A 13,478-nucleotide genomic window follows, 5' to 3' on the forward strand; every position below is an offset into this window, starting at 1 on the left:
CATTCTTGCTCGATTCCCTTCTTCTTCGCCACTGTGTGTTCTGTGCTGTGTGCCTGGGCACCAGAACTCAGAACAGTTCTGCACAATCGTTCCTAACCAGACCAGATGGTTTCCCGAGTCCCAGAGTGTAGAGGCAGGAAACCTGACAGACAACAGGAAGGTGTGTGGAGGTGGTGGGATAACCTCTGAGTGGCAGTTTAAGAAGTGTGACAAAGGGTTAGGGGCTGGGCCAGCGGCACCTGCCTTATGAGTTCAATCCTTAGCACCATCCCACATGGCCCAGCACAAGCCCACCAGCAAGACAGCTGGCGGACAGCAACCCAGTGGGTGTGATTTTTGGGTGTGACAAGGAAAATTTAAAAAAAAAAAAAAAAAAAAGGTCGAAGGAGGCAAGCTGAGGGGATGGGAATGTAATAAACAATGAAAAGACATCTGTGTGGGGCTGGAGTGATAGCACAGCGGGTAGGGCGTTTGCCCTGCACGAGGCCGACCCGGGTTCGATTCCCAGCATCCCATATGGTCTCCTGAGCACCGCCAAGGGTGATTCCTGAGTGTAAAGCCGGGAGTAACCCCTGTGCATTGCCGGGTGTGACCCAAAGAGCAAAAAAAAAAAAAAAAGAAAAAAAGAAAAGACATCTGTGAAAATGCATCTTTACAAGTGACATAAACAGGGAAACTGAACAGCGGGTCTTCTATCGATTCTGCCACGCAGCACTGCTGACGGGCCCTGTGGGCTGCATGCTGAGTCACAAAGGGCTCCTTCCACATAACCAGAGGAAGGAGTGTGAGGAGCGCCCCCTGGAAGCACGGTCACATGGACAGACGAGAGCTGTTCTCAGTGTGAGCCGGCTCTCACGCCGACTGACCGCAGGTCTCCAGGAAAAGGATAAACGCACCAGGGAGCTGAGACAGCACGTACAGAAACACAGCGGCAAAGGCCTCCTTGGAAGGCCTCTCCTCCGAAAGCTTCGTCTACCCTGCAAAGGGCGGGCCCAGCAGGAGCCTGTGCTGATGGGCCCTCACCTTCCCTGAAGTAGGCCGTGATGCAGGCTTCCGTGGTCTCGGCCATGTGGCGGACGGAAGCCAGGCTCTGGCAGGCTGCGGTGAGCAGAGGCAGCACCACCAGCCCGTGCACCTTCTGCCCGATCCATGTCCGGACGCTGCCCCGCAGGAACTCGGCCGTCGGGAGAGTGGCGTGGTTCAGCATCATGAGCACTTCCATGAAGAGGCCGCTCAGGGCCATGTGGCGGGTCTGGCTGTCCATGTCTGGGGGGAAACATAGACACTCAGCCAGGTGTCCCGGGCTGACATGCACACCCTCAACTCAATCCAGGCGGCCTTAAATGCTGCTCAGGCAGACCCTACAGTTCAAGTGTGCCCTGGTCGCAGGGCCCAGAAGAAAGGCTCAGGAGGTACTCTGTTTCTCAGGTTAGGGCGTGGTCCTGAACTGACCCCCAACATCCTCAGACAGAGTGCAGCTGAGTCACAATCGCTGTGTCCAGCTGGTGCCAACTGTTGCCAGACTTAAGAAACCGTGCGCAGGGCAAGCCAGCGGCTGGGATGACAGCTGTCACTGCTGAAGTGACTGGAACAGCACCTCCTCCACCCGCCACAGCCGCCAATGCTCCATGAGGATGTTCAAGGAATAAAGGTTTTGACTTCACCAGAGAAGGAAAGAAGGATCCTTTGAAAGGTTTTTCAGAGAGACACTCAAGTCTTAGTTTTTGAATGAGAAAAATGGGTGCTCACAATATCAATGAATCCTTCTCAAAAATGAAGAGGCCAAAAAGAGAACAGAAGACACACAAAAGGAGTAAGTCAGTTTTTCAGGAGACCTGCAAACAAGCCCTTTACTGAGAGCGAGCCCCTCAAAAGAGTTACTTTACTGAGAGTGAGCCCCTCTCCATCCCAAGGGAGTGAGCGCTTCACAGCGTGCAAGAAGCAACTCATGCAGGCCTAAGTTTTGCCAGCCAGTCTGAGCCCTCCTCTGCCAGATGCACTCTGTGGATGTGCGCTCTGCACCAGGTTCCAGCATTTCTATCAATGGGGGAGGGGTCTCCTTCAGCGTACCCATCACTCCAATTCACTCACTGGTCCGGGTGAAATCACCCTACCCTGATGTGACATACTCCAGAAAATAAAACCTGAGTTGTAACAGCAGTACATGTGTGTAAATACTCTTCCCCATGCCCCTTCTATAGACTTCCTCTCCAGGGGCCAGAGAGACAGCTCAAAGGCAGTGTTCACGTGTTGGACCGGGAGTGTGATACCCGGTACCAATGTAATAGTCCTAGGGACCCCCCTAGTACCACCCATCTCCAGTGTGGAGAGATGAACAGCTACAGCTATGGCACCATTCACGTTTTCCGTAGCAGAAGACAAGTGTCACTGTTTTCTTGGAGTGCTTTTTTTTTTTTTTGGTAAAAGTCAGGATTTGGGGCCAGAGAGATGGTTCATGAGGCAAAGTGCTTCCCTTGCACGTGGCCAAACCCTCTGCGACCACTGCATCCCATGTTTTCCCAAGCACCTCTATGAGTGATCCCTGAGTGCTACTGGGTATGGCCCCCAAAATTTTTATTCTATATGAAAATTAGTAGATGATGCCAACTTTAAAAACAGCTGTGCCAACTAACTCTGTGCTTGGCCAGATATAAGCATTACATTGATGTAATTCCTTAGCAAAACTTGACATTAAGATCTTTTAAAATCGAAGCTATTGTGGTAGATATGTAATATGACATAAAGACCTTAATTTGCACTGTCATGACTAGTAGCACGGCTTAGCACTTTCTCAAATGTATACTGTGTAAATAATCTTTTTCACCAAATTTTAACTTAATTTAACTTTTGTGTTTTTTAAGGGTTGTTCATTCTTTTGTTCTACTAGATTTTTTTTTTTTTGGCTTATTTTAACCAATGTGATGAGTTTGTTCATTTATATTGAATATAATCTACTCTTACTATATGCTATTTGTTCCCTCCAGACTACAACCTCTTCCTTCTAGTTGGGAAGGCATGTACTCATTACATTCCTGATAAATTATACCATGACTTCTTATTCTTTCTACAACTGATGTTAGTTGGTTTTCAGACAACACAGAGGTTTGGAAGACATCTTTCACTCTCCCTACTGCTGCTGCCAGTATTACTCTGAGTACTGCACTCTGAAATTATCAGATTTCATGTATATTTATTTTTATTTTTATTTTTTGCTTTTTGGATCACACCCAGAGGTGCACAGGGGTTACTCCTGGCTCTGCACTCAGGAATTACTCCTAGCAGTGCTCGGGGGACCATATGGGATGCTGGGAATCGAACCCGGGTTGGCCACGTGCAAGGCAAACGCCCTACCCGCTGTGCTCCAGCCCCATGATTTCATGTATATTTACGACTCACTCTACTTCATCCTTAATTTTTACCCAATGATCTTTCCCTTGTTATTTCCCTCCTTATAAAGTCTTGGCTGTGCTTTATTATAATTTCTATGAACTACGCTGAGTTGATTTGATTTTCACCGTAGAACATTTGTATTGGAGTATCAACTGACAGGAAGTTAAGTCCCATCTAAGCTGCAAGTTTTGGTACTTCCTTTTTTTAACATCCAATTCTCAAAATTTTAAATTTCTATTACGATTGTTCCTCTGGGCGTCTATTTGTTCATCTGGACATTACTTAAAACATTTATTTCTTAATTTCCAATGTATAACTCCCTCCATGCTAATATTCTGTTACTGATTTCTAAATTCATTGCACTGTGGCTAGAATATGTAGTCTGTTTGATGCCAGTGTTTTGGGATTAGTTGTGAGGCGCTTCAAGCCAGATTAGGACATGGTTAGTGAGGTTAGGCATACGTCTCCTAACCATTCCACATGTATTTGCTTTGTTGCTGGGTTTGAGTAAGTTTAGAAATATTATCTTTTCAACTTTTTAAAATTTCCAATGGCTATCGCTATTAATACCTATTACGACTTTTTTGGTCATGCAATGTCAGTACAGGAAAACAAACTATAAACAATCTGTCCCTAACATGATTACTGTCCCACAGTCCTACCATGCCACTTCCTGTTCTGATTCTTACATGATATAACCCACGGATATTTTCCTCAACCTGTGTGTTATAAGTATTCTTTACAAGCAGCTTAAATGGGATGTTACTTTGTTTTGTCCTTTCTGTTTTTTTGCAGTACAGGGGACAAAATCCTCGGAAATGCTCTACTGCTAAGCCACATCCCTGGCCCAAAGCCAGATGTTTCTTGATATTAATCCCACCTGACAGTAGTACCCTGAAGGCTCAATCACTTATATTTACTGACATGTCATCTTAGTTTGGTTATATTTAGTTTACCCTCTCCATGAGACTTATCTTTTCTCGGCCATTCCTTTCAATCTCTCTCTCCTCATGCATTTTATTTCCATTTTAATGAATTTTTCTCTGTGTGTATGTGTATGTATATATTTTGCCAGGATCAAACCTTAACATGTAAAGCAGGTATTTCCACTGAGCTACATTCCTATTCTCAAATAGTTTTTATAAGCATACTTTCTCACAATATATACTTGATTTCTTCACCCTGATAATACTAAAGGGCTGGAGCGATAGCACGTTAGGGCGTTCGCCTTTCACGACACTGATCCATGTTCGATTCCTCTGCCCCTCTCGGAGAGCCCAACAAGCTACCGAGAGTATCGTGCCCCAACGGCAGAGCAGGCAAGCTACCCGTGGCATACTGGATATGCCGAAAACAGTAACAATAAGTCTCACAATGAGAGATGTTACTGGTGCCTGCTCAAACAAATCGATGAGCGACAGGATGACAGTGACAGTGACAGTGAGAATACTAAAGTTTTAGGGATGAGAAATAGAATACAAGCGTTAAAGTACTTGTCTTGCATGTGGCAAATTCCAGTTCAATCTCCAGTACCCTCTATGGTCCCGAGTACTGCCAGGCATGACTCCTGATTACAGAGCCCTGGGCAACACCGGGTAGACCCCAAAATAAAAAATAACCCCAACACAAAACTTTATAATGCTTTTATTCACCTTCCTTTCTAGCTCTGGTATACTTAAGCTCTTGTTATTTGAGCTTTTGCTTTGCAAACCCCAAAAAGTTTTACATGGGCATTTTTTAAATTTTACCTCTGTTTTACCACTTTTTCTGTTTATTTTTCTTTCTTACAATTACAGCTTTAACCTGTGATCTCTACTTCCGCCTAAAAGTAAAAAAGAAAGACAAAAAAAAAAAAACCTGCCTCATTATTGCCTTTTTGTGATTTTCAAAGAGCCATGGTGAGTTTTTCATGAAAATCCCTTTATTTCATCCACATCCTTCAAAGTTTCTTAGTTTACAATTCCAGGTTATAAGTCACTTCCTCACAGCACAATGAAGCTGCTGTTGCCCTGTTTTACAACTTCCTTTATTGCTACCAAGAGGATGCAGAGCAGTATGAATGCTGTGCTGAGGAACGAAGCTGTCTCTGCTTCCTGGGCATGAGTGCTTTAACCCACCTGGGTCACTGCAGTTTTCGACTGCAAATACAGGGACTAACTCAGGATGGGCTGGATGTACTGAACCTAACAATTACTGCCTTTAAAAGGCCTAGAAAATTCTCCGCTTTGCAGACTCTTCAGCTACTGCTTCCCCCGCTCCAAACCCCTCACTTCTGAATTTCATCTGCCTCGGGGATTCTGAAGAGACAATGGGTCTTCTCAGCTGGATCATCTCAGCCCTCAGTACTCCTCCCCGTCCCTGACCTCACTGTGTATTCCCTACTTCTCCACACTGCATCCTCACAACTGGCCCATCCATTTTCAAGCTTACTAGTTTTTCTCTTTAAAGGCAGATCAAATTTACTTGATATTTAATTATTTAAATAAACCTACTTGATTTAATTAGCTTAATTATAAATATACTTTGAGTATTTTTTTTCTAGAATTTAATTCTCGAGTCTGTATATTTGTTCAATTCTTGACACATTTCAGATATTTTCAAACCTCTCTTAATCATATACTTTTTTTTTTTTTTGCTTTTTGGGTCACACCCAGCGATGCACAGGGGTCACTCCTGGCTCTGCTCTCAGGAGTTACCCCTAGCAGTGCTCAGGGGACCATATGGGATGCTGGGAATCGAAACCGGGTCAGCCAAGTGCAAGGCAAACGCCCTACCCGCTGTGCTATCGCTCCAGCCCTCTTAATCATATACTAAAAAAACACTGTTTGTAAAGAAATAAAAGCCTAAAAGTACTGTTTTGTGTTTTCTTAGTAATTATTCCAAATTTTTCCACTATCTTTGGGAGGGGGCAGGTAGGGGAAGCGGGCAGAGGGATTTCCCAGGGTGGTGGCCAGGAGCCGGCTCCTGAGGGCATCCAGCTAGGAGGGCGTTTGTGCTAGGGTCCAGCACTAGGGTGCTGCACGGGCTCTGTGGTGCCAGGGACCAGGGGCCTTCACTGGGCCACACCAGCAAGCTCAGTCCTGCAGGCTGTGCCCAGTGCAGCCTGGGAATCCAGCTGGGTCACACACCAGCCCTAAGCTCTATGCTACCTCCCAGTGTGAAAATAAGAACTGGAAAGGAAAAATAGAAAAGAAAAGAGGGGGAAAATAACAAAAACAGACCAAACATAAAATCAAACAGGCGTTGGTCAAATGCCCCAAGTCTTTACGTGACTCTGCTGACCCTTTCTGCTGAGCTGCTGGAGGTCCCTTCCTGCCACCTTGCAGAACTTGATTTATCCTTTGCTGTAAGCTGAGGGTGGGTTTGCCCAAAGGGGGCTTGGGGCTGGCAGCTCTGGCAGCCCACAGCAACTCTGACAGAAGTCCCAGGTAGAGGGATAAAAAACAAGAACCAACACTAACGGTAGTGAGAGTCCGCAACTCATGCAGGGCTCAGCGTGGACTTACAGGTGTTTAAAGAGACATCTCTCCCCTACCGCCTGGACACCTGACGCAGCACCAGCCCACACACAGGGGCGTCTCCTCTCCCACTCCTCCTTAGTCTGGCCCTGCCTGGGATGGCCTCCAGCTGCCCCTCTTAGGCAGCTTCCTGGCTCGTGTCCCCCCACTTCCCATCGAGGGTCTGGCAAAGCGGTCCTGGCCAACTGGCTTCAGTGTGCGAGCACCCGGTGGCTCCTCCTCTCTCTCGAACCTACTCTCTGTCGAGCTTGTATGCCACCTCACTGCACAGCCCAGTCTTCGGTTCCTGACAACCCTCTGAGTCCACAGTCTTCAGCAGAAGAAGAGGTCCAGGCCACTGGTCTGCCAGGAGCCTACATTCTCCAGGCCAACTTTCTGGACAAGCCTCTGGATGACCCCAAAGCGCCCCCTGCCCTGTTTAAAGCCAGAACATTGGGGACACGGCTCTCAGGGCAGTGCCCTACCCTGTCAGTGCCCAATCAGCACACCCAGTCCTGTCCACCTTGAAGCACTCTGACCCTCCAGGCCTACCATCTGTATCCTCTTCACCCTCTGCCCCTGGCACAGGGTCCTGACCTTCACCTGCAGCTACGCTGCCCCATACAGGGCAGGAATTCGTGCACCAGCGAATCCATCCCTTCCCGGCGGCCGCTTACCAGGCGGGTCAAAGACAATGATATCGTCAAGGAGCTTAGCCATCTCCTGCTCCAGGACTGCTAAGGTGATCTTCCCACTCTGTTCCAGGGAGCTCAGGAACTGCACCATCTGGTGAATGAAGGCCTGGCATTTTGGAACTGCATCCTGACAATGAGAAAAAAAAAGTCACTGAGATGACTTCAAATGAAGGGGACCTGTGATGTCCCTAGAGCATGGCACTGAGCTGCCTGCCCTGGCAGAAGAATCGAGCAGGGGCCAGTGAGGCAAAAGCCTTGGTCTCAGAGAGGCATATCCAGGCATACATGGCAACACTCACCCTAAACCCATATTCCCCCCCCCCCCAAGCTTTAGTACCACACTCTTCCCTTTACCCTAAATTAATAACATTAGGTATACTCTGTTTACTGGCTGACAACTCTTCCCACGCTGCCAGAGAACCAGCCCAGCTTCACGACCCATCTCAGAGAGCTACCAAGCAGCCGAGTTACTCTGGAGAGGCCCAGCTATCACAAGGTCCAGACCTCTTGAACTTTAGTAGGGAATGGGGGCAAACTGAGTCCCTGCCCTGCCAAAGGCCCAGCGCTCCACCCAACCACATCTAGCTCCCGCCACTGTCAGAGACTCGGCCCAGCTTCAGGACTGGAGAAGCCACAGAGATGTCGGCAGCTGATGGTCCCAGCTCCAAAGCTCCTGAAGCATGAGGCCACATATGTAGCCATTCAACATCTCCAAACTCTACAGAGCTAACAGCCCAGGAGAAGACAATTAGATGGGAAAATTGAGTAGTTTCCTACTGAGCTCAGTGACTGAAAACAGTAACATAGAAGGCCCAACTTGCACCTGGCAGCTCAGTAAATGCTCAGGCCAGGACTTTAGCAACACCATTAAAAGATACATGCTGTATATGTGCACTTTATATTTACAACATAGATTATTTTGTGCACTTGAGAAACTGAGGATACTGGTGGAAGGAAAGGAACATTGGTGTGGGACTGGTGATGGACAATGAAACAACTGCATTGTGAACAACTTTGAAAATCAGGAGTTTAAGTTTTATTCGGGGCTTTAAAAAAATAAAGAAAAAGAACTTTTCCAATTATGTCAGGCTTATTATATCAATACTAACTTCACTCACTTCCACAAGTGGAGAAAACCAAGGTCAGCACAGGGACCTTGTCGGACCTCAGACTCATGCTCTGAACTCCCCTAATATTTGCTGCTGGTGGCCTTCAGGATCACTCTGCCCACTCCCTGCTGTCAATCCTCTGGAGATTCTGTCAGCGTGCACCATGGACAGTTACCCAAAGAGAAAAACAAAACCAAAGGACCCAAGAGGCCAAAATCTGAGTCCACATGCCACACATCTCCCAACTGTCACCATACTGGGCTGTTTCAGGGCTCTCGGGAGCCCAGGGAAACAGGTGTAGAATACCCACCACACAGATGCAAGGGCGAGAGCTGGTTCCCTGACACCAGCATAGGCACTGCCAGTTTGGTTCCCCAGCACTAACACAAATAAGTGTGTGTGCCCTTTGTACACCCCACCATGTGTGTGTGAGCACAACTGCGGTGTGGGACCCTCTGCAAACTCTGTGTTGGAAACTGCATGCAATGCCAAATGTGGGAGCACCTCAACCACATGTCGTCACTGCAAAGGGAAACAAATCAAAAATACTGTACTTGGGAGGGAGGAAATAGTCCCACAGGGAGGGCATTTGCACTGCACATGGCATACCTGGGTTCAATTACTGGCATTCCATATGGTCTCCCCAGTACTACCAAGAATAATTCCTGAGTGTAGAGCAAAGAGTAACCCATGCGCATTTCTGGTCCCCAAACAAAACAAAAGAAACAGACAAAGTTAAAAAGGAAAGAAAAATACTGTACTTGGCAGCACTGATTAGACCCCGAGCCTCAAAGAACACTTTTTATCCCAGGCACCTGCACGCAAAGCATGTGCTCCCGCCCTCTGAGACGTCTCTCAAGTTCAAAAGGGCTGACTCATTTTCTTTCTTTTGCTTTTTTATTGCAGTGTCAGAGATTGGACCCAGGTATTCTGCAGGGAAGGCAAGTGCTCCACCTATGAGCCACACCCAAATCACACTCCCTTTTGAAGCACCAATGGACTTACGATATGCTTTTGGCCATCAGTGGGGACAGAAAGGCCTGCAGACGCTTTCAGGAGCTTCATGACGAATTCTGCAGAAGACTCCTTTGCCAGGATGATGGATGGCTGGTAGTGGCTGCTGAAATAACCCAGGACGCTCTGGTACGACACCATGTCCACAAGATGCCACGAAAGAGAGCTTGTCTGACCAAGGAGACTAAGGAGAGGTGAATCCTGAAAATGAAACATATATTCCTTCAGATCCAGAGGTGCCACCTTCCCAGAAATCACTCTTCTCTGTGGAGTGACCATAAAGATGGCCAAAGAGAAGCATGGGACAATTAGAATGTTGAAAAAAAGGCTGAGTATGAACAAAGAACCAAAATCCATTGGGCAGACACACATTAAGAGTAAGACTCTGACTACTCAGAACTCAATTTTCAAAGGAACTTTCTGGTCTGGTAGCAGAACCAGCAATTTACAAGATATTAAATAAGACTGATTTTGAGCACCGAAGCCTTCCTTCATTACCCTGAATGAGCTTATCCATTATCTGAGGAAAGTGGGCACATGATGCAAAGACACTGCCCAGATGCCAAGAATCTCTTCCTTCCTGAGAGGGGCAGTAGGGAAACCCTGGAAAAAGGGTTATTTCTGCAGAGCAGGGACTGCTCCCAAGTCAGGCATGGGCCCCCAACTTACCGTCTGCTCAACTAGTTCATCTTCCTTGGCCAAGAGAATCATCATGAAAAGGAGACAGACGACCATGTTCCGGGTCTCGGGGTGGGGCCTGGGGCCCCAGGCGTTGGACAGCACGCTGACCCAGTTGACTTCACACAGGACGGAGCCCAGAAACAGGAAGCAGCTCTTGGGGCTGCCCCGTTCCACCTGGAAGGAAGGACATACCAGAGCTTTTATGGGAGCTGTCTGTGTGCCTGGAGAAGGCCATGGGATCAATGCTCAATAAACTGTTAAGAAACAACAGCCCCTCCCCCAGACTCTAAACAGCTCCCATACCCCTCGACCCTTGCCATCTAAGACGGAGCATCTGTAGTCATTGTCCCCTGCTCAAGTGTGGGTGCATTTCCCAGCTGGCTGGTTCATTACTGAATCCACCAGCCAATTGTTTATTTGGGGCAGGAGGGCAGTGCCTGAGTCATACTTGGTGCTGCTGGTGGGGTCTACTCCTGGCTCTGTGCTCTGGGGTCACTTCCAGTGGTACAGAGTGACCCCTCTGGACACAGACTAAGTGGCCCCACTGTGGAACCTTTCATTCCCCATGAAACCTGCCCTTGTAACAAGTTCCCATGTGGGGCAGACACAGCCAGCCTGTGGCCCCACTTTGGGAGAATGTCACTTCACACGGTTTTTGAGAAGAATGCTGGTTTGTTTTTGTTTTTGTTTTTTTCTTTTTGGGTCACACCCGATGATGCTCAAGGGTTACTCCTGGTTTACACTCAGGAATCATTCCTAGCAGTGCTTGGGAGACCCTATGGGATGCTGGGAATCGAACCTGGGTCGGCCGCATGCAGGGCAATCGCCCTACCCACTGTGCTATCACTCCAGCCCTGAGAAGAATGCTGCTATGGAAACATTTCTAAGGGTCCAAGGTGTGGCTCAGTGGGCAGAGCACCTGCCGTCCTTGCAGGTTTGAGGCTGACAGTTATCCCCTTCATGGCTCCACATTGCTGAGTGTGATCCCTCGTACCACAAGCAGTGTGTGAGCCCTAGGGCTCCTGAGACCCAGTGTGTGACCTCCAGATACTGGGCTAAAACAACAGGGCTAGAGGAACAGGACAGTGAGGAAGGTTTCTGTCTTGCACACGACTGACCCAGGTTCAATCCCCGGCATCCCATACGGTCCTCCAAGCACTGCCAGGAGTAATTCCAGAGTGCAGAGACAGGAGTAATGCCCGATCATCACAAAGTGTGGCCCCCAAACCAAAACACTCTATGAGTATTTGACCGTGGCACCATGGGGGATGGCCTGGTGACGTCTAGCCCTGCTAGCCTGAGCAGATCCCCGCCATAAGCTCTCTGGTCTAGACAGGTCCCAGCACTCCCACTTCTTGGTAGTCCCCTTCATAAAGAGAAAAAAAATGAGAACGCTTTACTCCTTAGAATTTTTCTTTCTGGGGTCATCCACACGCCCCCACTCAACATGCTACTTCTTTATAAGAACTCTCTCCCTCTCAAAGCTCCTAAATGAAACTACCTACACTTCAGGAAAAGTAAAATCATCAAAAGTAAAAGGCTCTACTCTGTTTGAAAACCACCATCAACAGAATCTGATGTTGCTTCGTGTCCTAACACCATGACATCTGTAGGACGCCAATGACCTGCTTGCGCCCCTTTTAGAAAATGCCTCTTTATCTTCCTTCGGACCTTGGCCCCATGAGAACACCTGCCTCATGATGACAAGAGACAGAGGTAAAAGGCTCGTGGACCAGCCAGCTTCATCTACCGCTGGTCAGCCAGGCACCCTCACAGCCACGTCTCCTGCTTACATGGATACTGCAGTCCGGCTCTGCAGACTCACCTCTCTTCCACATTCACTACGGTGACAAAGTCCTACGTAGGGCCTGTCTGGCACTGTCCCTACTAGAAAGTCCTTTGTATCTAAGCACCTAAGACAGGAGTCCTTGGCTTGCTCAGAATTCAGCTCGGACAGCCAAGCCTTCCCTCAGGGTCCAAGGGACTGGGGGTCCCTGGGAAAAAAGGCACCTACAGAGTCTCAGTGACAGAAGTGGCACGAAGAGTAGACACAGATGAACAGATGGCTCTGGGCCCAAATGGGAAATAACCACAAAGGCAAGATGCCCAGGAGGTTCATTAGTTTGGGGCAGTGGTAGAGGGTGACACGGGGCTCTGTGCTCAGAGCTCGCTCTCGCACGGGCTTTCAAATCACAGCACAACCCTGACTAGCTCAAAGCTGCTAGACTGGCATGCACGCGCTCCACATCCTAACTGCTGCCACTGCAAAGACACACGACCCTGCCCCTTTCCAGCTCATTTCCAGTCTTTATAGAATTATGATGCCTCATGGGTTGTTCCCCTGTACTCCAGTCTTCAACAGTCTAATTATTTCCCTGCCTAACCACTTAAAGCAGCACATGGCTCAAGCTCTGGCCAATTTGCATTTTACTTTAATAGAATACTTAACAGTAGGGAGTTCACACAACAGTGAGCCACAAAAAAAAAAAAATGCGTTTACAGAAACACCAAGACTGAGCCCACTAGAGCCACTAACAAGGAGCTGATCCCCCGATCTTGCTGCTGACTAGGGCTCCCTGCCATTTTACACACAGAACTCTTCTCTGGGTTCGAAAGACGGTTCTGTGATGGATTCCCAGTCTGCAAATGCAGTCAAGTGCATTCTGTGGGGTCCAGCGGGGCCGCACAGAATGTGGACATGGCCGCAATCCAATGGGGCCACACAGTGTGCCCCGAGCCCGGGCCAAGAACCACAGCAAGAGGCCATGGCCTGGCAGCACATGGGGATGGAGCGTGGGGGGCATACTTTGAAGAAGGCCTCCATGAGCAGGGGGTCCGGGTGCAGGTCCCGCCATGGGAGCTTGCGGTACGCGCTGTGGAAGGCATAGAGTGTGAACTCTGGCATCTGGGGCGCGGTACACGCCTCGCAGTAATGCAGCAGGTGAAGCCGGAGAACACCTTCATCCCCTGGCAGCAGCTTGTCTGAAACAGCAAAGAAAAGCAAGGCAAGAACTTTTTTTGGTTCACCCATGAAGAAACAGAAATAAAACTAACACGGAATAGCCAACTTGCATTCAGGGGCTAAAGTCTGT

General features: G+C 48.3%; 1 protein-coding gene across 1 annotated transcript in view; it reads right to left on the bottom strand.

Moving 5' to 3' along the window:
- EPG5 (ectopic P-granules 5 autophagy tethering factor) overlaps positions 1-13,478 on the bottom strand; it is a 92,841-nt gene that overhangs the window by 7,315 nt on the left and 72,048 nt on the right. The window contains exons 36-40 of the mRNA XM_055126474.1: positions 13,193-13,368; positions 10,375-10,560; positions 9,697-9,906; positions 7,565-7,709; positions 1,024-1,266 (exon numbers count right to left, since the gene is read on the bottom strand). Coding sequence (XP_054982449.1) covers positions 1,024-1,266; positions 7,565-7,709; positions 9,697-9,906; positions 10,375-10,560; positions 13,193-13,368 — 960 coding nt within the window. The remainder of the gene's footprint in view (positions 1-1,023; positions 1,267-7,564; positions 7,710-9,696; positions 9,907-10,374; positions 10,561-13,192; positions 13,369-13,478) is intronic.

The sequence above is a fragment of the Sorex araneus genome, chromosome 2 (assembly GCF_027595985.1).
Source record: "Sorex araneus isolate mSorAra2 chromosome 2, mSorAra2.pri, whole genome shotgun sequence".
In the NCBI taxonomy this organism is placed as follows: domain Eukaryota; kingdom Metazoa; phylum Chordata; class Mammalia; order Eulipotyphla; family Soricidae; genus Sorex; species Sorex araneus.